This window comes from Sus scrofa, chromosome 12 (assembly GCF_000003025.6).
Source record: "Sus scrofa isolate TJ Tabasco breed Duroc chromosome 12, Sscrofa11.1, whole genome shotgun sequence".
Classification (NCBI taxonomy): domain Eukaryota; kingdom Metazoa; phylum Chordata; class Mammalia; order Artiodactyla; family Suidae; genus Sus; species Sus scrofa.
Genome location: NC_010454.4, coordinates 61,487,356 through 61,511,582, shown reverse-complemented (window position 1 = coordinate 61,511,582; position 24,227 = coordinate 61,487,356). Strand labels below are relative to the sequence as shown.

General features: G+C 61.9%; 1 protein-coding gene and 1 pseudogene across 3 annotated transcripts in view; one reads left to right on the top strand and one right to left on the bottom strand.

Moving 5' to 3' along the window:
• The window catches only part of KCNJ12 (potassium voltage-gated channel subfamily J member 12), an 86,915-nt gene continuing 62,897 nt past the window's right edge, over nt 210-24,227 (bottom strand). For 2 of the 3 annotated variants that reach the window (XM_021068062.1, XM_021068063.1), the window contains exon 2: nt 210-5,056. In XM_021068062.1, the coding sequence (XP_020923721.1) occupies nt 3,711-5,056 (1,346 nt within the window). In that variant the 3' untranslated portion in view covers nt 210-3,710. Of the gene's footprint in view, nt 5,057-8,247; nt 9,765-24,227 lie in introns of those variants that run through there. The other variant, XM_021068064.1, reaches the window with a different exon arrangement.
• Nucleotides 9,955-11,902, top strand: LOC110256152 (annotated as a pseudogene).

Genomic DNA, 24,227 nt, shown 5'->3' with positions numbered 1-24,227 from the left:
GAGGGTGGCACGGCGCCAGGTCCGGCCCAGGCTGGTGATCGAGGGGAAGCAGGATGCGTGGGACAGCTGAGAGGGCACGCGGGGCTCTGCGAGGAGGCGCTTCTGGCCTCTCCCCCCTCCCCCGCCAGGTTCTGGGGAACCCCCGCCCTGGGACGCAGGAGGCTGAGGGGCCAGGGGCCTTGCAAACACACGTCTCCACACAGCGGCACTCAAAGAGGTCAAATGCATTTAATGCGGTCTAGCCTCGTGGCCTATGTCTTTCGATACTGCTACGTATTGGAAAATAACATGAGATTTCATTTCACCGTTTAAAATAGAGTCGACGTCTACGTGACCTCACACAGGCAGACACCCCTTGTGCAGGAGCCTCCTTCCCACCAGGCCCCCCACCCCCCTCCGGGGCCCTCGGGCGGGCGGGCGGGGACCGGGCGGCACAGCACCAGGGGGGACGGGGCGGGGGACCGGGCTCTGAGCGACCCGCGTGGGCCTGCACGTGGACACGCCACCCCCCACGGACATTCATGCTCACACGCTCCGGGACCCGCACAGGTTCACGAAGCCAGGCACACAGCCTGCAGCCCGGGCCGGCTGCTGCACGCAGGCACCACACGCGTGTACACGGGCCTCCTACATGCACTCGTGTGCACGTGCTCACCTTTGCACACGTGTAGGTGTCACCTCGTGCCCAGGACACAGAAGCCTCACCCTGCCACACGTGCAGCATGCGTACCCACCCACGTGGACATCACCAAGGCAGAGGCTGGTGGGACCACCAGGTCCAGCTGTGCCCACGTCCACGGCCGGGGTCCATCCTGAGTGCGGCGTGCCAGCCTCCAGCCTCGTAAACATTTAAAAGCCTGAGTATACAGCGAGTGCACACAGACCTACAGGTAGATACACCTGGAACGTGTGAGTGCGTGTGTCCCCACACGTACGTATCATGCTCAGGTGCCATCAGCGCAGACTCACAGACGCAGGTCGCCGTGTGCACACACCTGCACGACACGTGTCCACTCCTGTACGATGACCTCACACGATCCTGCACAGACAGGCAAAGCCACACGGGACCGGTTCACTCACACGCAGACACGTGGGAAGTCACGCCTCGGGGCACACACACGCTTGCCCCGTGGCCCCTCTCCGCGGAAGCAGCTCGGTGTTTCGGGGCAGAGGGCCCTGGGCCACTCCAGCCTCTGCACCACCGGGCCCAGGCCGGCAGGAAACTTCCCGGAAATACCACCGCGGGGGGCGGGGGCGGGGGCGGGGCAGGCACACACCCACCTGCACAGCGCACCGGTCACGTATCACGTACACGCGCGCTTGGCACACACGCAGCACGCGGCACGCCGCACGCTCGCTGGGTGAGCGTGGGCCCCACGCTGCACACACAGGCACACCGCCCCAGGGACCACGTGATCCTCCCTCTGCACACACAGCCCCTCCCATCCGCCCTCCCGGTTCAAGGGCACTAAAGAGGGAGACTATTTTGGTCTTTAGCAGAAGCAATCAATCAATCAATAAATAAATAAAATACAGAGGAGGGAAAAAGAGGGCAGCAGAGTTCGAAAACGTAGCATCTGCCTTTGGTGAGAAGTAAAAGGCAGCTTGGGATGGCTCTCCTGCAGGGACCGAGGCCCAAGCCGTCAGGCACGGGGCCTGGAGGCAGGCAGGCCCGAGAGGAGGAGCACCAGGCCCCCGGGTCGGCCAGGACCTTGGGGGGTCCAGGGCTCTACCCGGGATGGGCTGAGTCGGGGGTTGGGCCGCCAGGCCCGTGTGCCCGCCCCGAGGGACCAGACTGCCTCCTCCCCTCCCGGCTCAGCCTGAGATCTGGGTGGGGGGTGGGGGTGGGGGGTGGGGGTGACCCACAGGGACTCCACATCACCCCCCAGGACTAAGGCTGAGTGAGAAAGCCAGCGGGCTCAGGGTGCGGAGGGAGCGAAGGCCCCTCCAGCAGATCCTGAGAAGAAAGCGCTGCCCCCACCTGCCTCGGGGAGATCCTCCTGGACCAGAAATGAGAGTGGGGTCTGAGGCTAGGGCGGGGTGTGGGTCAGGCGTGTCTCTGGGTGGGAGTGGAGAGCCAGGCTCAGACCTCAGGGCCGGGCCTCCAGCTGCTGCAGGAGAAGAGGAAGGGGGAAGAGGTCGCAGGCCCCACCACCGCAGGTCCCCGCCTCTCCGTGGGCCTCACCCACCTGCACGCAGCCTCCGTCTCCCGCCCGGGCTGGAGCCCCGCCCCTTTGGTGGTGAGCTGTCCTGGAACAGCCTAGGTAGGCAGGCTGGGGACTGGGCTTTCCAACTCCTGACCCGCCTGGCCGCTCGTGAGGAGGGCAGTCTACTCCGTCCTGGGGCCTGGCTCCCGCCAGCCGCTTCCCTCGCCAGGAACAGGCCTGCCCTGGGCAGCTCTTAGCCCCGCAGAGCCACAAGCCAGTGACAAATGAGAGGCCCCCAGCCCCTTCCTGATCAAGGTGCCTGGACGTGTGGCTGACAAGGATGAAAGTGGACTTTCCTAGGAGGTCCCTCTGCATTCGGCAGCGGGGTGCAGCCTGGTGGGCACCCCCCCGGGCTCACCTGTGCTGCCACCTTGGGGGGCAGGGGGGGTGCAGGTGCCAGGTCGACCCGGCGTCTGCAGACAGTGGAGCTGGCAGGGACTTCGTGGCGGGGGGGGGGGGTCAGGGGCAGCGGGGAGGACGGGTGAGTCCCATAAAAACAGACAAGTGGAACTGGACCACCCGGGGTCTCTAAGGCACGACTCCCCCTGGGGCCCCGTGGGGACGGGGCTGACCTCCTTCCTTGGAGTCGGGGGCCCGGCTCCCCTTCCCAGGGAGCCCCCCTCTCCTACGTTTGCAACTGCCCCCGCTCCGTGGAAGGCGTGGAGGCTGCCGGCAGAGAAGGAGAGAGAAGCAACCCGGGAGACTGGTTGGTGTGGGGACAGCAGAGCCTCCGTGGCAGGCAGGTCCCAACCCGGCCCGGAGACGCACCCCGCAGGTACAGAGTCAAACTTCAAAAGCTCAGGCTGGTTTTTTCCTGGCCCTCTCCCCACCCCCGCCACCCCGGCAACACTGGAAAGCTTTTATTACGATCGATTGTTAACACGGCCTTGGTTCGCCATCCCAAACGGAAGCCCGTTCACCCTGTGGGCCTAGAGAACCTCGCCCCTGGCACACGCGGCCTTCACCGAGGAGGCCAGGCCAGGCTTGGGCTCCTTCTGCTTGCATCCTAGCAGACTAATGGAACTCTAATCGTCCTCCCCACCCCACCCCCCATGAATTATAAAAATTTTTCAATCACATGTTAATTGTTTTGTTTTGTAAACAGTCTCACTCAAACTAAGGGTTGAGAAAAGCCAAACCCGGTGTTTCTCCCCAAGTTAAAAACCAGTGAGGCGCAACGCAGCCTGCTGGCCTGCACCCACAGAGGCTGGGCGGCTGCCGAGCCGCTTCCGCGGCTCCGACTCAGGCGGAAGCCCCTGGCTCCTGCGGCCCGGCCCCCAGGGGGCCGCCTCCCTGCCCGTGTGCCCGCTCCGGCCCCTGAGGCCGCTCCGCCTGCCCACTCTCCTGCCAACCTTCCGAGGCCACCGTGAAGAAGCGTACGACATCTAAAACGCTACTGAGTCTGCGACCAGGGCCCAAGCCCCCTCTGCGCGGGCCCGGGGCCCTGGCAGGACACGGGGCCTCCCCCGGGCGGGAAGGATGCTGCGCCTCGGCCGACGTGGCTCAGATCTCTGACTCCCGCCTGTAGGGCCGCTGCTCGAGGGTGGCGCCACCGGCCTGGGGCCTGTCGAAGTCATGCCTGGCCTGGGGGCTGTGGCTGTGCGGGTCGGCGTCCGCCTCGTCCTCCTCCTCCTCGCGGCTCAGGAAGGCCAGCTCGTTCTCGTAGCAGAAGGAGTTGGCGCTGGGCAGCAGGAACTTGTTCTCCACCAGGTCCTTGGCGCTGCAGCGGGGCGTGGACGGCACCTCGTAGGTCTTGTGGAAGTGCGAGTAGTCGATCTTGTACTGGTTCTTCTCCTCGAAGAGCACGGGCTCGAAGCGGTGGCCCCACAGGATCTCGTTGGCCAGGTAGGAGCTGCGGGCCTGCGTGGTCATGGCCGTGGCCTCCACCATGCCCTCCAGGATGACCACGATCTCGAAGTCGTCCGTCTCCAGGTCCTGCCGGCTGATGCCGAACAGCGGGCTGGCCTCGTCGATCTCGTGCAGGATGGTGATGGGCGACACCAGGAAGATGCGGTCCAGGCCCTTGTCGAAGCCGACGTCGATGTCGATCTGGTCCAGCGGGATGTACTCCCCCTCCTCCGTGACCCTGGGCTTGATGAGCTGGGCCCGCACGTGCGCCTCCACGATGTGGCTCTTGCGCAGGTTGCCCACGCGCCACATGAGGCAGAGCTTGCCGTCCCGCAGCGCCACCACCGCGTTGTGGCTGAAGAGCAGCGTCTGCGCCCGCTTCTTGGGCCGGGCCATCTTGGCCATGATGGCCCCAATCATGAAGGAGTCGATGATGCAGCCCACGATGGACTGCGCCACCACCATGAACACGGCCACGGGGCACTCCTCCGTCACGCAGCGCAGCCCGTAGCCGATGGTGGTCTGCGTCTCGATGGAGAAGAGGAAGGCCGCCATGAAGCCGTGCACCTGCATCACGCAGGGCGTGCGGCCGCGGCCCTCCGCCGGCTCCAGGTCCCCGTGCGCCACGGCGATGACCCAGAAGATGACGCCGAACAGCAGCCAGGAGGCAAGGAAGGCCAGCGAGAAGATGAGCAGCATGTAGCGCCAGCGGATGTCCACGCAGGTGGTGAACATGTCGGCCAGGTAGCGCTGCGACTTCTCGTCCATGTTGGCGAACTCGATGTTGCACTGGCCGTTCTTCTTCACGAAGCGGTTCCGGCACCTGCGCCGCGTGTGCACCTTGCCGTTGCCAAAGCCGTTGGCGCCCGACATGGTGACCAGGTGCAGCCCGTCCTCCTCCGACGACACGATGCTGTAGGGGTTGGCACGGCCGGCCGCAGTCATCCCGGGGGTGGGGGGACCCTGGCTCGCCCCCAGGCCAGCTCCGGGCAGGGCAGCTCCTGCAACAGAGAAGACGGCAGAGCTGGCGGGCAGCCACACCCGCCCGCCGCCTCCGCCCCCCGCCCAGGGCCCCTGGTCGGGGCCAGGGGACGCGGACTTAGCCCGACCGGCTCCTGGCCCGCCTCCTGGGGGTGGTGGGATGGTCACTGCCTCCTCCCCGCGGCTCCAGGCAAGAGCCCTGGCTCATCCTCCATCCCCTGCCTCCCGCCGCCGAGGGCTCTGCTTGCAAAATATAATCAGGATCCAGCTTGCACCCTCTCAGCCTGAGTCCCTGTCAATCACCCCTTAGACCAGCCGCGCCGGCCTCCCTGCTCCCAAACCAGCACCATGCCCGCGGCAGCCACGAGGCGCCAGCTCTCCTCGGGGATGGACCCTCAGTTCTCACCTCCCTCTCCCCCCTCACTCGCCCCTAGGCCCGCCAGGACACTCCTCCCCCGCCCTGGCTTCAAGGCAGCTCCAGGGGCCTCACCGCACCCCAGGAAAACTGCGCACCCCAGCCGGAAGCCCACTCTAATCCCACAGTATCGATGCCTGACCTCAATGGTCGTGGTGGCAGCAGCAGTGATACGCTCAGGACGGTACCCGGCACCCCACCACGAGGCACCCTGTGGGCAGGGGGGGCTCATTCGCTGCCTTCTCACCCCAGGACCTAGACCTGGGCCTAGCCTGACGGACACCCCAAACCCAGTCCCACCCGCCCCAGGCGCTCACGCTCCTCCCCCCAGGTGCCTGCTCTCAGTGCCACAGTCTCTGCCCTCTGCCTCCCCACCGCCAGAGGTGCTAGGAGGGGGCTGTGAATCAGCACCGGGGGGGGTCACTGACCTCTGACCTCAGCCTGGGGACCTCCGCCACCCCTGCCTTCCTCAGCTCTAAACAAGAGCGCGTGGGGAGCACATGGGAGTCACTGCCCTCCGCCTACTCGGCAGAGCACCTGGCCGGCACAGACACTCACACCAGGCGGTCCCGGGCCACCCTCAAACCCCCGCCGGCGGCACTGTACCCACAGCCGAACAAACCCTGTTCTCATGGCTGGTGGTGGCCTCCGGCCCCAGGCACACAGGCTCTGGGCTGGCCTGTCGCTGGGAGGTGGAGGCACCTGCAGACTGGAGGTCCCGACACCACGTGGCCCCGTGGGTGCTGAGGCCATGTGGCCGTTACCACCGAGTGCTCAGAGGGGCTGGCCCGGCAGAAAGCTGAGGAGCTGGGGGTGCTCCCCCCCAATGCACCCCACGCACCCCCGACCCCCACCCCGTCACGCCAGGTCAGAGCCGGACAGGCCTGGGAGCCCTCAAGAGCCCAGAGACACTGAGGCCCCAGGGAAGATCCATCCCAGTCACCAGGAGAGAAAGGGAACAGAAGGGACAGCCAGGCAACACGGGGATTCAGCTCCGGTCTGTGGGACGAGGTGCAGCCAGAGCCTCAGGGGGGACCACCTCCGATCTCTGCTCCAAGCACCTAGGAGAGGGGGACAGTGGCGCCCACACGACCAGCCAGGCTGGAGACCACCCCCCGCCCAGGGTCTGTCTCAGTCACCAGTGCCCCCGGATGCCCAGGCCTGGTGGGTGCACAGTGCTCCCTGCCGGAGCAAACCAGCTCGTCCAGCCACAGGGAGGGCAGGCCAAGCTGTCAGTAAAAGCTCCGGGTCACCCTCTTGGCGACCCAAGGAGGTCGCAGCCATGGCCACTTCCACCCTTTGCAGGTCCAGAGAGGTCAGACGCTTCCCCGCAGCCCCACAACCCCCGGGGGGAGGACTGAACTCAGGACCACGTCCATCTAGCGTCTGGCACGGGGAACCCCTGGGCTCTGCAGGGGCCCCTCCTCACGCAGCCGTCCCCCCCCCCCAGCGGCTCCAGCTGGCCACCTCACCCTGGGTCTGCAGAGCCGAGGCCTGAGGCTGAAATTGTGCCCGCTGCTTGTGCCTGGGCCAGGAGGCAGGCAGCCGGCGATGGGGGGCACCCTGGGGGCTGTGCCAAGAAGACAGATCAGCCCTGGATCCCTGGGCCTGCCAGGGGGAGGTGGCCAGTCTGGGGGCACTCAGATGCCGGCAGGAGGCCGGCAGATCGCGAGGTGCGGGTTTGTGTGGCCGGGAGGCTTTGAGGGACGTCCAGCTCCAGGTGGGGCTCTGAGCAGCTCGAGGCCTGCAGGGGACGGAATTGCAAAAATCAAAGGCCAGGAGGGCCCCACCTGGGGTGCCTGGCCAGCTCCCAGGCGGGTGGGGGTGTCACCGTGACCACTGTGCTGGGTACCGGAGACCCACCCGTGTGTCACACGGCCTGGGAACCAACGCTTCTACTCGTTCCCCCTAAAACCGCCGAGAAAACCAGCAGGGTCATGTTCACAGCCCTTCCTCTGCTTCTCGGAGCTGGAAACTGGTACCCGGAGCAAGGTCGCCTGGAAGCCAAGGAACAGACACAGCCGACGGCTGCGCGTGCATGAGAGCCTCGGGCTGCAGGGAGTCCCTCGCGGGCACCTGGTGACTCTAACACCTCAAAGGAAGGCTGAGAAGAGGATCCAGGAGGGAAGCACAGACCACAAACTTGCCAAACGTCCGGGGACACTCCACACGCCCCAGGCAAGGAGGTCGCACAGCCCTGTGGCCTTTAAGGACTCGATTTAAGAAGTGAGGGTCAGGCGTTCCCGTCGGGGCGCAGTGGAAACGAATCTGACTGGCATCCACGAGGTCGCAGGTGCGATCCCTGGCCTCGCTCCGTGGGGGAAGGATCCGGCGTTGCCGTGAGCTGCGGTGTAGGTCGCAGACGCGGCTCGGATCCTGTGTTGCTGGGGCTGTGGTGTCGGCCGGCAGCTGCAGCTTCAATTGGACCCCTAGCCTGGGAACCTCCACATGCCACAGGTGCGGCCTTAAAAAAAGAAAAAAAGAAAGAAGAAAAAGAAATGAGCATCAAAATCCTCAGCCCAGGACATACAGGGCTGTTTGGCTCCTGCTCAAGGGTGCACGTGGTTAGATCAGATAAGAGAGGAAATCGGATTTGCAAGCAAGGAGACCAGCTCCCCATTAACAGATGGGAAAACTGAGGCTGGCTTGTCCCGCCCAGGTCACGAAGCAGCCCAGGAGCTGGGATGGAGGCAGGCGTGAAAGACAGAAGAGAAGACCCCAGTGGTCAGATGCCCAGGCTGGTCGATGGGGGCCCCAGGCATTGCTGGGAGGGGTGAGGGTGGGGGGAGGCACTACCTGAGCCAGACCAGGTGATTTCAGCAGCAGAGACAGGAGTGAGGCCAGCCCGGGGGCTGGACCTGGAGAGTCCCGAAGGGTGACAAAGCGTCCAGAGCCCAGAGTCTCCGGAGCCCGCTTCCCTGCCACCTCGGCACCTGGGCACAGCCTCGTGGTACCCAGCGAGCTCGGGGCACCTGCACAGCCGGGGCTGGGAGCTTTTAGAGAGGCGGCTAACACATGACCTTCAGGTGGGGCATGACAGGTCACGGGGAGGTGCCTCCGAATGGAGCTGGACACCCGTGCCCAGTCCCGAGGCTCTGGGCCTCAGGTTTCGGCAACATCCGGGAGGAACCCCGGGCAAGGCTTGGGTACACACTCCCAGTGCCAAGAAAGCAGTGACTAGATGGGTCGCCGGGGGGGGAGGAGCGGTTTGGGGGAACAGGGGAGGAGTTCCAGGTCCCCTCCCTCAGGGGCCTCTCAGATGGCCGGGACCCTCCAGAGGAAGCAGCAGAGTCATCAGCATTAATCTGGCGCCTTCCACCTGCCACTCTGCCAAGAGCGCCAATTAATTCACTTAATCCCTTATAACAACATGATACCATTCTTCCAATTTCCTGATGAGGAAACTGAAGCTCAGAATGACGGAATCACTTACCCAGGGTCACACAGCCTTTCAGGAGTGAGCTCCTAGGCTGAGGTGGCTGGGGAGGACAGAACTCAACCCCCCATCACCCCCAGGCTCCAGGGGTCAGACTGCGGACGCGACGCTGTATCCTGGCCTCCGTGCTCAAGGTCCCTGCAATCCCACGTGGCTTTAAGACGCAGCCCAAATCTCAGCACACAAGAGCGGAGGGAAGGCTCCCACCAGCACCCAGTCAGGGTCCCTCAGGCCCTGCTTGGACCATCCAGCGACAAGGCATGCGCCGCCTCCTGGTCGAGCCCTGCAATTGGAAGAATCTCTAAAAAATCACACGTGTTCCCTCGAGGCACAGCGGGTCAGCGATCTGGCATTGTTACGGCAGAGGCTCGGGTCACTGCTGCGGCACAGGTTCCATCCCTGGCCCAGGCGTGGCCAAAATAAAAGTTACCTGACGCATACAGATGGCCCAAAGGAATGACCAAGAGGTACATGAAAAGATGCTCTAACACCACGCAGCATTAGAGAAATGCAATTCAAAATGACAGTGAGGTACCACCTCCCACTTGTCAGAATGGCCATCAAAAAGTCCACAAACTACAGGTGCTGGAGTGGGTGCAGACAAAAGGGGACCCTCTTACACTGTTGGTGAGCATGTACATTGGTGCAGTACATTGCTGGAGAACAGTATGGAGATCTCTTTAAAAACTAAAATAGAGTTACCATATGATCCCGCAGTCCCACTCCTGGGCATATATCTGGAGAAACCCATAGCTGGAAAAGATCCACGAGCCCCAGTGCTCACGGCAGCACTTTGACAGTCGCCGAGACAGGGAAGCCACCTACGCCACCATCGACAGATGAATGGAGGCGTTCCCGTCGGGGCTCAGCGGAAACAAATCTGACTGGCATCCACGAGGACGCAGGTTCGATCCCTGGCCTCGCTCCGTGTGTGAAGCATCCAGTGTTACCGTGAGCTGTGGTGTAGGTCGCAGACGTGGCTCGGATCCTGCGTGGCTGTGGCTCTGGTGGAGGCTGGCAGCTGTAGCTCTGATTCGACCCCTAGCCTGGGACCCTCCATATGCCGCAGGTGCAGCCCTAAAAATACAACACACACACACACACAAAAAACCAACCAGATGAATGGATAAAGAAGACGTGGGAAGAAGAGGGAGACGAGGGAATAGGATGTTTGCAGAAGCCCCCCAGGCAGCCTCCGTGGAGGAGCAGAAGCAAATGCAAGATAAAGTGCCTCGTCCAGAGAGAACTGAAGAAGCAAAATTAAAAGCCAGGTATCCTCATTTAGCACAAAAGCAGGAGGTTCAGATTTCTTAAGGACGCGATTGCAGAAAAGGGCAGAAACCGTTTGCTTCTGGGGATTATACCACGACTAAAGCAAACGTGAACAAGCCATTTCCTACTGCAGCCCCGGATGAGTCAGAGGTCACTGGCGGCCACACGCCCCTTCCTCAGCCGAGACCGGCTCCTGTCGCTAGCCAGCCAGCCGGCGGACTAAAAGAGCTCGATTGCACGGACCTCCTAATTCCCATGAAGTCACCTAAATCGGTGACTTCTCTGCTTTTTCTTTCCTTTCATGCACTAAGTCACGGCTTTGTAGGTAGCGGTCCGTGTCGCGTTTTGCTTAGCTTAACAGTGCACGGAGGAGAAGGAACGTATTAGAGCAACATAAAGTAATCTACTTGAAAACGACTGTATATATTACCTCACTCCTCGTGTGAGGCTGGTTCCGACAAGTAAGGAACGAGCCAGCCTTACACTGCTAGTGTTTCGGCTTTATTTAATCCATCCGAAGTCTAGCTTTGCAGGCTGCTCTGATCTAATAAAACCCTCTCCTGTACTGATTTTTCCTGTACCTTCCTTTTGGATTTTGTAAAACAGGTGTTTAAGACGACACGGTAGCAGAAAGGTCACACATTTCAAACACAAACAGATGGGCTCCCAAGGAGTCCTATCCCGCACGTGAACTTGGATGGCCTTAAATTTGTTTCCGCTTTAACAACAGATTATTACTTGGGCCATATGTGCCCGTGCCGGGGTACCTTGTGGGCTTCTCATGCTCCACAGCTGCTGGTGAAACTGGTCTTCATTCTGACTCAGGCCTGTCGTGGGCATGAAAGATGCAGGCACATGGATTGTTGAATTCGCTCGTGTGCCATTTGTGTAAGCACAATAGTTTTTCACACCCAGGGTCTGTACATACATTCACCTCCCGCTCCAGCCCATACCCTCGGCAGACACCACTAACCCATCACAGGGCGTTTTCTCCCGCCTCCCGTGAGGGGCTCAGGATCCTGACCCAGTCACCAGCCGTCAGCTTTAGCACAGAGCTTGAAAAATCCAATCCTTCATTCGCAGACGGGGAGACTGAGGCTCCGAGAGGGGCTCGGTCACACGGGGGGTGAGAGGCGAGGGCCAGGCTCAGAGGTGCACCACGGCAGCTCAGAGGACAGGCCCCCAGGACGGAGCCGGGAGCGGTGGGGAGAGCGAGGGGGTCCAGTGCGGAGCCTCTGGAGACAGCCAAGAGCTGGGGGGCCGACATTCGTATCTCAGTCTGGGGATGAGACGGCCGGCTCTCGTGCCTGCCCACCTTTCCCGTGCAAAGCCCCTCCACGCCCCGCTGCGCCAGCCTCGGTCCCCATGGCCCGCAAACATTCACGGTCAACACCATGCAGGCTTTCTGGGACGAGCCGTCGCGGCCTGAGACGTGTCGTGAGTGCCGAGGGTGGGGATGCAGATGGGCCACGTCAAGGCCCCCTGCCCAGTTTCCAACCATGAACACCAGTCCTCCTGCCCGAAGCCTGCGCCGGCCCCTGGACAGGCTCTGTCCCTGCACCGGCAGGCCAGGGAATCAGTGAGCAGCTCCCACCCACGCCTGCCCTCCACGGCTTCCCAGTGTCCCTCACTCCCCGGCCCTCCTCATGGATGGGCAGCCCCCCCACAGCAAAGACCCCTGAGCCAGGCTCCCCTCCTGCATGTCCAGCAGCCCCACATGGCCAATACGCTCCCCCTTCTCCAAAACTTCCTCCCCCTTCCCTCCCCCCCAGCCTCCTTCTTCCCCCTCCCTCTCCCCTCCCTGGGGTTACTGGTCAGCCTGACTACTTGCCCAGGTACCCCAGCCACAAGCTGGGCCTCCCCCTCTCCTTTAACCCCAAATCCATTTCCTCACCAGGTCCTGTTGCCTCCTGAATTATCAAAGCTCTCCACCCACTCCTCACCCCCAGCCCCTCCTGTCCAGGCCATTCCTATCTGGACACAGCAACAGGCTCCTGATATATTTTCCTGGGCTGCCCCCCCACCCCAGTGCGGTCCGACCTCCAAATTGCAGCTGATGGGGATACTGGAAATCCTCCTGCCTCTCGGGAATCAGCTGAAGCCCAGCACTTAGCCTTCTTAGACTCTCTGGCCCTGGGCTACTCCTATTAGACCCCAAGCTACTTTACATCCTGTGTGAGTTGGCCTCGCCCAGGCCCCATCTCTGGCCAACCTCGGAGGTCCAGAGATGCTGGTGCAGGCCTGGCCCAGAGGGGCACTCAGGGAATGCTCACTGATCAGACAAAGGATGAGGACATAAGCTGTTGAATAGAAGGATGGCTGAGAAGATGGGAGAATCAATGAATGAGGAGACGGGTACCAGGTGGGTGGTCGAGCATGTGTATGGATAACCAGGGCTGACAGATGGGTGGATGGATGGATGGAGGGGGACTGGAGGGTTGGAGAGTTAGGTGGGTGAAAATGATTAGATGGGTTGGGAGAATGGATTAGTGAATGACTGAATAGACAGATGGGTGGGTGGGTGCATGGATGAGTTGACAGACAGATGGATAAATGGATGGATGGAGGGATGGAAGGATGGAGGGATAGAGAGATGAATGGGCAGCTGGACAGATGAATGGATGGATGGATAAATGGATGGATGGATGGATGGATGGATGGATGGATGGAAGGATGGAAGGATAGAGAGATGAATGGGCAGCTGGACAGATGAATGGATGGATGGATAAATGGATGGATGGATGGATGGATGGATGGAGGGATGGAAGGATGGAGGGATAGAGAGATGAATGGGCAGCTGGACAGATGAATGGATGGATGGATAAATGGATGGATGGATGGATGGATGGATGGAGGGATGGAAGGATGGAGGGATAGAGAGATGAATGGGCAGCTGGACAGATGAATGGATGGATGGATAAATGGATGGATGGATGGATGGATGGATGGATGGATGGAAGGATGGAGGGATAGAGAGATGAATGGGCAGCTGGACAGATGAATGGATGGATGGATGGACAGATGAATGAGTGGAGGGACGGATGGATGAACAGATAAACAGATGGATGGATGATGGATGGAAGGACGGATAGACAGAGAAACAGACTGCTAGACAGATAATGGATGAATGAATGGATGGAAGGATGGAGAGATGGATGGATAGCGAGAGGAATGGATGGATACATGGATGGATGGACAGATAAATAGATGGGTGGATGGATGGACAGAGATGAATGGACCGCTGGACAGATGAATGGATGGATGGATGCGTGCATGCGTGAGCAGACAGACGGGTGACTGGAGGAGTAGATGAATGGCTGGGGTGAATGGATGGAAAGATGGCTGGATAGGTTGAATAGACGGATGGGACATGGATGGGGGATGTGTGGAACTAACGGACGACGGGTGAATGAGAAGTTGGGCAGGTGGGTGGGTGGGTGACTGGGGGGGTGAGGAGGTGGATGGGTGGGAGGTGGCCGCACACATGAGTGTTTGGCTGAATGGCTGACTGGATGGACGGGCGCACCGGTGACCTCAACCTTACCTCCCAACTCCTCTCTTCTAAGTAACAGTGCTGACCAGGCAAGCGACTGGCTTCAAGCCTGCGCTGGCAGCGGCTGCCATTTCCCAGGCACCAGCTGGAGGGGACTCAGGGGCTGGAAGACCCTAAAGTTGACAGAGTGAAGCCAAGTTGCTGTAGACAGCGCCATTCTCCTAGAGGGACTCAAAGGGCAGAAACTTCCCCGTGAGCCGCCATTTCTGTTTGCTTCGCCCAGGACCCCATGGGAGGTCGGGGGGCCTCCAGCGCACACCCCCGATGCTCCAGCCTTCAGTCTGTGAGTCGGTGCATCCCAACCGCTCAGAAACAGAGCAGGGCAGAGCAAGACGGGCCCCCGGAGAAAGTCACAGCTGGAAATTATCGGCTCTTCCTCACACCAGACCCGGTGGCAAGTGTTTTACAGACGTCAACTCATGTCAGCCTGACAACACGCCCAAGCGGGAGCCACTGCTGTTCCCCTTCCTGAAACAGATGCCGTGGAACATCCCCCAAGGCCACAGAGGACACAGGGCCTCACCTGCACTCCTGGCTGCCACCCCCAGAGCCTTCCGAGCACCAGCCACGGGGCCCCGTTGGGACGGACGGCCAGACCCCTGCGCGCCTCTCCAGCAGGGAGAGGGCAGTGGGCAGGGGCTCTGAGTTTTAGGGACCCACCCTCCCACAGCCAGTGCGGGCGTGACCCACGGCAATACTGGCTTCCCTGGCCGGGATTAAAGGAACTGTCAGTGAGTCACCGCCAAGTCATAAGCCTCCCGGAGGATGACAACAGTGGGTTCAAGCCAAGCTGTGTGTCCTGGGGTGGGTCATCCCCGAGCCCAGCCCTCTGCTTCCTCTGTCGGAGGAGGGCCCGGCTGGTCCCTGGGCCAGGCTCTCAGCTCAAGACTCCGGGTTCCCAGCTCCCTGCTTCCCTCTCTCATCACTCCCAGAGCAGCAGCCACGGGCCTTCTGACGGCCTCTCAGCCCTTCCCCTCTCAAAACTGAGGGGGGCAGTTCCCGCCGTGGCTCGGTGGTTAATGAACCCGACTAGCACCCATGAGGAGGCGGAGTTTGATTCCTGGCCTTGCTTAGTGGGTTCAGGACCTGGTGCTGCCGTGAGCTGTGGTGTAGTTTGAAGACGCAGCTCAGATCCCGTGTTGCTGTGACTGCGGCGTAGGACGGCAGCCACAGCTCGGATTCGATCCCTAGCCTAGGAACCTCCATACACCGCAGGTGTGGCCCTAAAAAAGACAAAAAAACAAAAAACCCAAGGGAGGGTCCACCCCAGACCCCCTCACAGAGCTGAACACTCCATGGCAAGGACCTGTTCCCAGGTTGCTGATATCTTTTTTTTTTTTTTTTTTTTTTTTTTTTTTGTCTTTTTAGGGCTGCACCTGCAGCATATGAAGTTCCCAGGCTAGGGGGCAAATCAAAGCGGCAGATGCTGGTCTACACCACATCCACAGCCGTAGCAACGTGGGGTCCAAGCCATAGCAACGTGGGGTCCAAGGATCATGACAACGCTGGATCCTTAACCCACTGAGCGAGGCCAGGGATCGAACCCGCATCCTCATGGGTACTAGTCGGGTTTGTTACCACTGAGCCACGACAGGAACTCTACCAGGTCGCTGACTTCTTGCCCTCCCCTGGAGTGGACACGCACGGTGCCCGGCCCACATGCTGGGCGCCCAGCTTTGGTGACTCCAACTTTTCCCGCCCCCACGAGGGACAGACAGGAACTGAGGCCAAGAGAGGTGAGGTCACTGGCCCTGAGTCACCTAGACCTGGAACTGAGCAGAGAGGGGCACGGGGCCACAGGGAAGCGGAGAAGCCGAGGGGGAGCAGGTGGCCAGCCCGCCCTCCTCACTTCCTCTCGGCTGCCGGACCAGCCCCAGGCTCTCTCCTTCCTGACTCCCAACTTCGCGGAAGGGCTTTTCTCCGGACCCGTAATTCCGGTCAGATTTGCCCAATCCCGGGAGGGAAGGAAAACCAGCTCCTCTCTATGCAGGAGGAAACGGAGGCTCAGAGCAGAGAAGTGGCCTGTCCGAGGTCACAAAGCCACGGGGTGAGGGGCAGCTCCGAGACAAACCCCAGGACGACGGACGCCCTGTCGACGGCTCCCTCTGCCCTGCAGTGGCCGCCGCAGCCCGCGAGCGCGGGCCCAACCCTCTAAAGTTCGCAAACACGAGCCTGGCTGGTGGTCACAGTCCTTGACCGGGTGGTCTAGAGCGGGGGCAGGTCTGCCCATGACACAGGGGTGACCTGAGCCTCCCAGCAAGACGTCCTCCGCCTGCCAGCAAGTGTGCGAAGCCCCGGGCCCCTGCCACCCGCCATCCTAGCGGCCAAGGGCGAGGCCCTTCCCTCCCTGAGGCCCCGAACTGCAGTGTGGTGGGGGAGAGGCGCTGGGCAGAGGCCCTGCACCGCGTGGCTCTGTTGCCACCATCGTTCTCAGCGAGGACAGCCTTTCCTGCAGCCCCCGGTCCTGCGTTCAAGCCCTGGTCACCCCCAGCTCCCTCTGGGAACGTCCCTGGGCCTCAGGCTCCTCATCTGCTGATGGGCAGACCCCTCCTACCTCGGGGGGGGGGGCTGTGAAGGGGTGAAGCCAGGCCCCGCCCCGGTCTCTGGCACACACGGCAGACGCTCGGTAGGAGCCTGTCCTCCCAGCAGCTCACAACCGGCTCAGGATTCCGGCCTGATGGACAGTTGGGCCTCCCGTGCGGCCTGAGTAACAGGCAGCGAGGCAGGAGAGCCCTGGGCTCCACCGGGCAGAGGCCTGGCCGCCCTGTCCCTCTGTGCTTGGGGTGTCAGTGCTGGCAGATCAGGCCAACCCTGACCACGAGCAACCGCGACCCCTCGGGGCCCTCAAACTCTGTGCCCTGGGGGTTGGGGCTGGAGGCCCTGACCGACACAGGGACAGGCTGTGCCAAGTGCCCGGGAGGGCGGATGTCCCGGCTCTGACCCCGGGTGAAGCCAGGGCAGGAAGTTCTGGCCCCCTGAGTGGACGACAGGTCAGGCCAGGCACTGGGGAGCGTTTCCGAGGGTATTTTTATCTTGAGAACATCCTTCGGGGGGAGGGGGGAGGAGGGACAGAGTGTCCTTGGCCCCAGGCCCCTGGGAGCAGCAGAGGCCAGAGGCCTCTGGGCACCCTTTCCTAGAGTGGCCACTGCAGACGCTGCCCCATTCCTGGGCTTGAGTCCCAGGAGAAAGTGGGACCTGGAGGGGTTTCCGTGGGGCTCCAGTTCTGCTGGAACTCACTGTGGGACCCGGGGCAGGGCCCTGTCCCTCTCCGGGCCTCCCTCTCGCCGTCGGCCTTTCCCGAGGGCCTGCTCCACGCTGGCCTCAGCTGGGTCCAGGGACGTGTGGATGGAGTGGAGAAAGCCCCTGCCTGCAAGGGTCGCCCTGCCGAGCAGGCAGACAGCAAAGGGACCAGCAGCCACAACAAGCAGGGTCGTCAGGGCCACAGTCAGAGCCGTGGAGCCCAGGGGGTGTCTGACCGTCGAGGGTAAGGGTCTCATGGACAGCACCCAGCCCGAGCCCGAGCCCGAGCCCGAGCACGGCACAGTGAGCTCTGCCCTCGCGCCTGGCCCTGGCAACGGCTCACCCAGCTCTCCGCCTCCCTATTCCTGGCTGCGCACAGGGGGCTGTCCTTCCAGCCCCAACACTCCGGTCCTAAGGACTGGGGGCTGAGGGGGTAGAGAGAGGCAGGCACCCTGTCACCCTAACGACAGGGAGGGCGGAGGCGTCCTGAGTGCCCACGAGTGCAGGTTGCGCTGATGTGGGGGGAACTGAGGCTCTGAGAGGCCCTGGATGTCATTTCAATGAGCTTGGACTTGACCCCAACGGCGGGGGGCGGGGCGGGGAATAGTTTGAGAATATAAACTCAGGGCTAGATGGCTTGGGTTCAAGTCTTGCCTCTGTCCCTTGCTGGGTGACCCTGGGCAAGTCATATAACCTCTCTGAGCCCATTTCCTCATCTGTCAGCTGAGACCAATGATGTTCTCTCTCTGCCGGGTTTCATCAAGTTAACACGTGGCGCTGGAAATTTCCTGGTCCCCCAGCCACTCCCACTGTCGCATCCCTGAGCCCCCGACTCACACTGAAGAGGGGTCACGGAGTGGTCGGGGACCGACCCTCCCCTCCAAGCAGGAAGGGGTGAGCGTCGGACACGGTGGGAAGGAACTCCGAGGGAGGGATCCAGAGAGCGGAGGCACATGGTGGCTAGTTTTCTTCCAGCTGTAGGTTTGGGGCTTTTTGTTTTGCTTTTTAGGGCCACGCCCGCAGCCTATGGAGGTCCCCTGGCTGGGGGTCGAATCAGAGCTACAGCTGTCGGCCTACACCACAGCCACAGCCACTCGGGATCGGAGCCGCGTCTGCAACCTACACCACAGCTCATGGCAATGCCGGATCCTTCACCCACTGGACGAGGCCAGGGATCGAACCCGCGACCTCGTGGTTCCTAGACAGATTTGTTTCCACTGCGCCACAACGGGAACCCCAGCTGTAGTTTTTCAAGCTTCAACTTAATTCGAGTCTCAGACGTTTTCTAAGTGCCCAGCATGTGCACAGGAGAGAAAAGGCCTCGGACACAGTGACAAGGAGCCACCTGGAAAAGGCTGGAAAATCTGCCCACGTAAAAACACTGGGGAGGTTGTTTATCAAACCCCGTTATAAGCAAAATAAAGGGCCAACGATACGTGTCTGTTATAAAAAGGATTGATTACTCGATGCATAAAAGGTCCTTAAGTGTCAGCGAGAGAGAAGGACAGTCCGGATGAGGCGCGCGCTGGGGCTGGCGCCCTGCTGAGGTCACGTGGTCACGCGACCACGCGGTCCCCAGTGAGCCACGTCTCAGGACTGCCCACGCCTCAGAGCCCCTCGCCCTCCAATGCCCGGCTCTGCCGCCCCTAAAGCCACGCATCTTTCAAGCTCAAAGGACGCCTCCTCTACGCAGCCCCCAAGATGTCCGGCCCCGGTGCTGCTGCCCAAGCCCCCCGGACCTGAACTGGTTCTGCTGGGCGCCTGGTGTCGGACCTGAGGGTGTTCGAAGCGGCCAAGGGTCTCTGACAGAGGAGGAGACAGGAGCTGCAGGGCTGAGCCCAGCCCCCGGTGTCCTGCCTCTGTCCCTCTGCGTCCAGACAGAGGGGCCGTCTGCTTTCTTCGGAGCAGGCTGAGCCCAGGGTGATGCCTGGGCCCCTGGCCTCCGTCCCCAGGGACCTGCTGAGGGCATGGGGATAGCGGTTTTCTTAGCTTCCCTTTTCCTCCTCGTTTCGTAAATCTGGCTTTATTTTGGAATCAGAAAATGCTCTAGGCGGCCTGACAGACCTCCGAGGGGCCGGGTTCACCCTGGCGTGGCCTGAGCTCAGGAGTCGGGACAATAGGTGGGCCTTCTGGGGGACCCAAGGGCCCCTTTATAGCTCAGCTCCAGGAGCGAGGCCAAGGCCTCAGCCCACCTGCTCTCCAGAGCTGCACTGAGCAGCCAGCCAGCACGGGGCAGACACCTGCTGAGCCCGCCACCAGCCGACACGCGCTGGTAGGCAGGGCAGACCAAAAACAGGCTGGGGAGAGAGAAGCCGAGTAACTCCAGAGGTCGGGAAAGGCCTCGCTGAGGGGGCTGCCACTGGACTTGAGACCTGTGGAGGAGAGAACGGGGGGGCAGGGTTCGTGGAAGTGGAAACACCAGGATAAAGGCTGGAACGTCGCTCCATTCCAAGTGTTCGGGGTTGGGGGGGAGGCGGGTAGGCTGGGCCAGAGGGTCCCAGGGTGAGGTGGCGGCCGTCAGGCTGGGGGAGCACCGGAGTCTCCTGTTGCTCACCTGCCAGTGGCCGTAAAAATCCACAAAGACGGCATTGGAGGAAAGGCCTCCCACCTCCTGCCTTGCCACATGCCAGACCCTCTGCCCACAGCCCTTTCTTCCTCCTGCTCCCTCAAACTCCTATGCATCCTTCAATACCCAATTCCATGCCTCTGCTCCTATCCCTCCAAATCTCTCCCTTGAGGCTGGGGCCTGGGTCTGACTGCCCTGAGCATGGGGCCAGGGTCTGGGAGGAGGCTGAGGGCAACAGGAACCAGGCCTCAGAAGGCCCCTCATGATTTTGCCCCTGTGACCTGAGAGCGCCCTCGAGGGCCTGCACTGCAAGATGGCAGGCGGGGCGTCAGGCTATCCCAAGACCACTCCGGCCTCAACCTGCCTTGGGCCCGGCCCTGTCACTTCCCCCTCTGGTCCCTGCTCACCTTGCTACAGGGAGCGGGGTCTCCCACCTTCTCTCATGGGAACTGCTCACAGCAGGGGACCCCTGCAGGACGGGGGCATGGCTGTCGTCAGCGTCCCCTCAGAGCTGGGCCAGGTGAGTAGGCTGACCCCATCCCTGCAGGCTGTGTGCCCCCCGCCCCAAGGTGGCACATGCCAGGAGGTCCTCCTTGGGGACCCAGAGATGGGCCCCAAGGCAGCGTGAACTCAACACTCATGGGAAAACGCGGACACCCCCTTTTCTCGGCAAAGTGGACACGGCTCCCTCTGCGGTGCGTGGAGGCAGGGAGGCCCTGGCCACAGCCTCTGCTGGGTCTTGACCTCTGAGGGGCTTTTCAACAACGGCCTGCTCATCACTGTCTCACACGTTTTCAAATCCTATTTTCACAAGAAGCTCATGTCTCTGTTTCCTCTTGTACGCGGGTTTTCTCCTGCATTTGAAAGCATTACCCTGAGCAAGTGGGTGTCAGAAAGCGTCTACAGGCAGCCAGGTGGAGACGGGGGGCCTCGCCTGCAGGTGGGGGTAACCCGCCGCCTCTTCGCTCTTTGCCTGTTCGTTTGACCCACAAGCAGCTCCCTCGAGCACCAAGTGCGGTGTGAACGGGGGGTGCCGGCCCCTTGGTGTTCGCATCAGGTAGGATGACAGACAGACCCTTCGGGAGCAAATGAACAAAAGAGGAGGGATCCAGCTGTAGCAGGTGCTGCCCGGCCTGGGGAAGTGCGGGCCGGCTGGCGGAGAGCCGGGCGCCAGGGCCCCCGCACAGGCTCCAGGCAGAGGGCCCGCGGCAGGAAGGGGTGGCCAAGAGGTGAGATGACCTCTGGGTGGGAGGCAGCTTGGCACCCACCCACAGCGTCTCAGGTCAAACCCAAAGTCACAGGGAGTCCCTCCCGGGGCCCAGGCCGCCAACGCGAACCCGAGGATTTTTCTAGAACGCATGAAGAGTGACAGCAGCACCCTTGCCTCAGCAGATGCAATTCTCAGCATCATCTCGTCCTGGGTGAGGTACAGGTCCTCCTCGGCCTGATGGCCCGAGGAGACGGACGCTCGGGATGGGAGGACGAAGCTGGAGGGTGACTGACCTTCTGACCCACTGCAGCCTCACACGCTCTTCCAACTCCAGCCGCTGGAGCCGTGCACCCACATGGACACTGTGGCACCAGCTATGCCAGTTCATGCTACGGGTCCTTTGCACAGTGGCAGCAGGCCAGGGCTCAGAGCGGGTGAGCACCCTGCCGGGGGCCACAGAGCCAGTCCTGCACAGAGCTGGGAGCGGAATCAACTGAATCCAGCTGCAGGGCCATCGGAACAGAGACCTAGGACTTGACCACATGTCTGGCCCTGAGATCTCCAGGAGAAACCACAATCTCTCCAAGAGGCTCAGGGCCCCTCCTACAGGAAGCCTTCCCTGGCTGCCTCCCCCTCGTGTTGCCTGGTGCTGTGGGGAAGTAGGGGCTGCTGAGAGCCCACGACTGGTGGGGCAGGGGCCCGGTGCTACGTGGCCTTGAGCACTGGCCCTCCCTAGGCCTGTGTCCAGGAAGAGGAAGTAGACTGGGGGCGGGGCGGGGGGGGGGGGCTCCTGGTGCAGAAGGAGTGAGCAGCGGGTCTCTGCCCCAAGAGCAGGAGGGATGGCCACGGAGACCCCCAGGGGAAGCCTTCGTACGCCTGAAGCTTTTATTTAGCACCACCTGTGTGCACCTCTCAACGACCCTATAGGACACTCCCCACGAGGAAGAAACAGGTGAGAGAGAGAGAATCCAGTGCCGGTCAGTGCCTGGGGCTGTCCCTCCTCAAGCTGGCATCCTGAAGAGGTCACGTGCACCTAGTGGCCAGCATGGGTGATGAGGCTGGCCCCACCTTCATCTCCATGCCAGCCAGCAGGGGGGCGTGGGGGCGTGGCCTCCTCCTGCGCAGGGTCCAGCTGCTGCCTACTCTCACGGCCCTGCCTCCACCTCCAAGGCACGTGTTCATAAGATTAACCTTTGCCTCCGGCCCCACATCTGTAAAAGGGGCCCAGTTCTACTGCCTGCCTAGGGCAGCTGCTAGTCTAGGCCAAGGGCCCAGGTCAGGGTCCAGCAAGGGCGCTGGTGTGTGCACACGTCCGGCACAGGCGCACAGTCTGGGGAGTGGGTGCACGTCATTCTAGGAGCACAGGCTGTGCGCAGACCTGGCTCCACTTGTTTCCCCAGAAACGGATCCTGAGTCAAGGATCTGGGAGCAGGTGGCTTATTTTGGAGGTGATGCCAGAGGGACGGCAGTCCGAGCGGGCGCCTAGGATGCTCACCCGGTTATCCTCCTGGGAGCAAAGGAGCCTCCAGAGTGGCGGGCAGTGCTGAAGGTGGGCGCCGCAGCAGGTGGAGGCGGGTTCACCAAGGACAGCGGGCGGGCACGGGACATGTTCACCCCACAGCTGTGTGGCCAGACCCGGTGTGCTGACGCAGAGACCAGGCGCAAGGGATGAAGCGGACAGCCCGCTGCTCACACACAGAGGGCGCGTGCCTGGGGGCAGCACATGCTGGCTGTGCACCCCGTCCTCCGAGGGAACACACACAAAGCGACAGAGACGGTGTCCTCAAGCAAACACCACGCCGAGACTGCACACCCTGGGCTGAGTCTCCGCCTGTCTGCTCTTGCACACGCATATGCCTACGCTAGAGCCTTGTGTGTGCACACGTGTGTACAAGGCACAGCACAAGCACACATGCATGTTCAGGCCATATGCGTGTGCATGCACCCAGGTCTCTCGCCCAACCCCGGCAGTGGCCACGGCGGAGATGGTCTGGTCACCTTGGTAACAGGGCAGGATCTGGCTAAGCTGGGACAGCCTCAGTTCAAAAGCAAGAAAAGAAAAAAAGAAAATCAAACCGCAGAGTACAAAGAGGAGATGGAGCTCTATGGCTGGAGGGGGGAGCTCAGTCCCAGGCTCCACGCACAGCTCCCCCCAGCCCAGCCTGCCGGCCCCCAACCCAGGCGAGGGCTGCTGGAGCCAGGACCCAGGTCCGAGGACCCAGAGGGCTGACAGTCCCTGACAGTCTCTGATGTGGGATCTGATGTGTCTCGGATGTGGGATCCCATCAGAGTCCCGGGGTCGGGGGGGCCCATCTGGGAGGGCAGCAAGTAGGGACCAGGTGGGCCCCCGGCAGATCCACCAAGCCCCAGAAGAGGGCGCCCTAGACACCAGGCACTTAGCGGACCAGGGGCACAGAAGTCACCCTGTCTGGACAATTAAGGCACAAATTGCACGTTGCCTCATGGCCAGTGCATTAGCCCAGATCGTGTGATGACTTATTCAGGAGCTCCTGCTCCTTCTCATCCCCGCGGCCAGCTCAGCAGCCTTGCTGCCTCTGCCAGGTGGGGAGGGAGGGCCCGGTCACAGACGCTTCCCTACCCTCGCTCACAGACACTGCGGGCTATTTATGCTTCATCAGACCCAGCGCATGGGGACAGAACCATGGCACTCGCTCCCGGCAGCCAGGAGCCGAACTCCCCCCCCCCCGCACGCCAGGGTCTGGGAGGTGGATGCTGCCACCAGGCGCCCTTGCTCCAGAGCCTGTGGCAGGACCTCTGCTCACATGCACAGGCTGTGCCATGCCTGCCTCATCGTGTCCAGAGAAAGCCCTAGAAGGAAGAGTCTGCTATTATCCACATCCAACAGACGAGGAAAAAGGCTCAGAGAACTACGGTGACTTACCCGAGGCCACACAGCCTGCCAGACGCAGAAGTGGGGGCTAAAGCCAGCAAGTGGCTCCAAAGCCAGGGCCTTTACTGCACAGCATTTGACCTCCCTTGTAGGGTGCCCTCTGAGGTGGGCGTTGTTACGACCCCTGCTTTACAGAAGAGGAAACTGAGGCTCAGAGAGGTAACATGACTTGCCGAGGTCACACAGCCACGAATGGAAGCCAGGCCATGACCTTGCCTGATCCTGTGCCCCAATCCACGGCCTGGCTGATGCCCCCATGCATCCGGGAGCAGCCCCGGGGGGTTAGAATGGCTCAGGGCACCCTGTCCCCCCTGCTACCTGAAGTTAAGCCAGGTGGGGGGCCTTGACCTGGGGAGGTGACCCTGGCTCTCTGCCCGGCCCCCATCCAGACACCAAGTGGAGGGCTGGCTGGCCTGGCTCAGCCGTCAGCACGGGGACGGTGTGAAGTCCCCCTGGCGCTGACCTCCAGCCATCACCCTCACAGAGAAGGGGCCCTCACCTGCCAATCCCAGGGGCATGCCACAACCCCTGGCTTCTCCTGAGATCCCGGGAACTCAGCTGGCTAGAGCTCTGGCTGCCTCTTGGGGC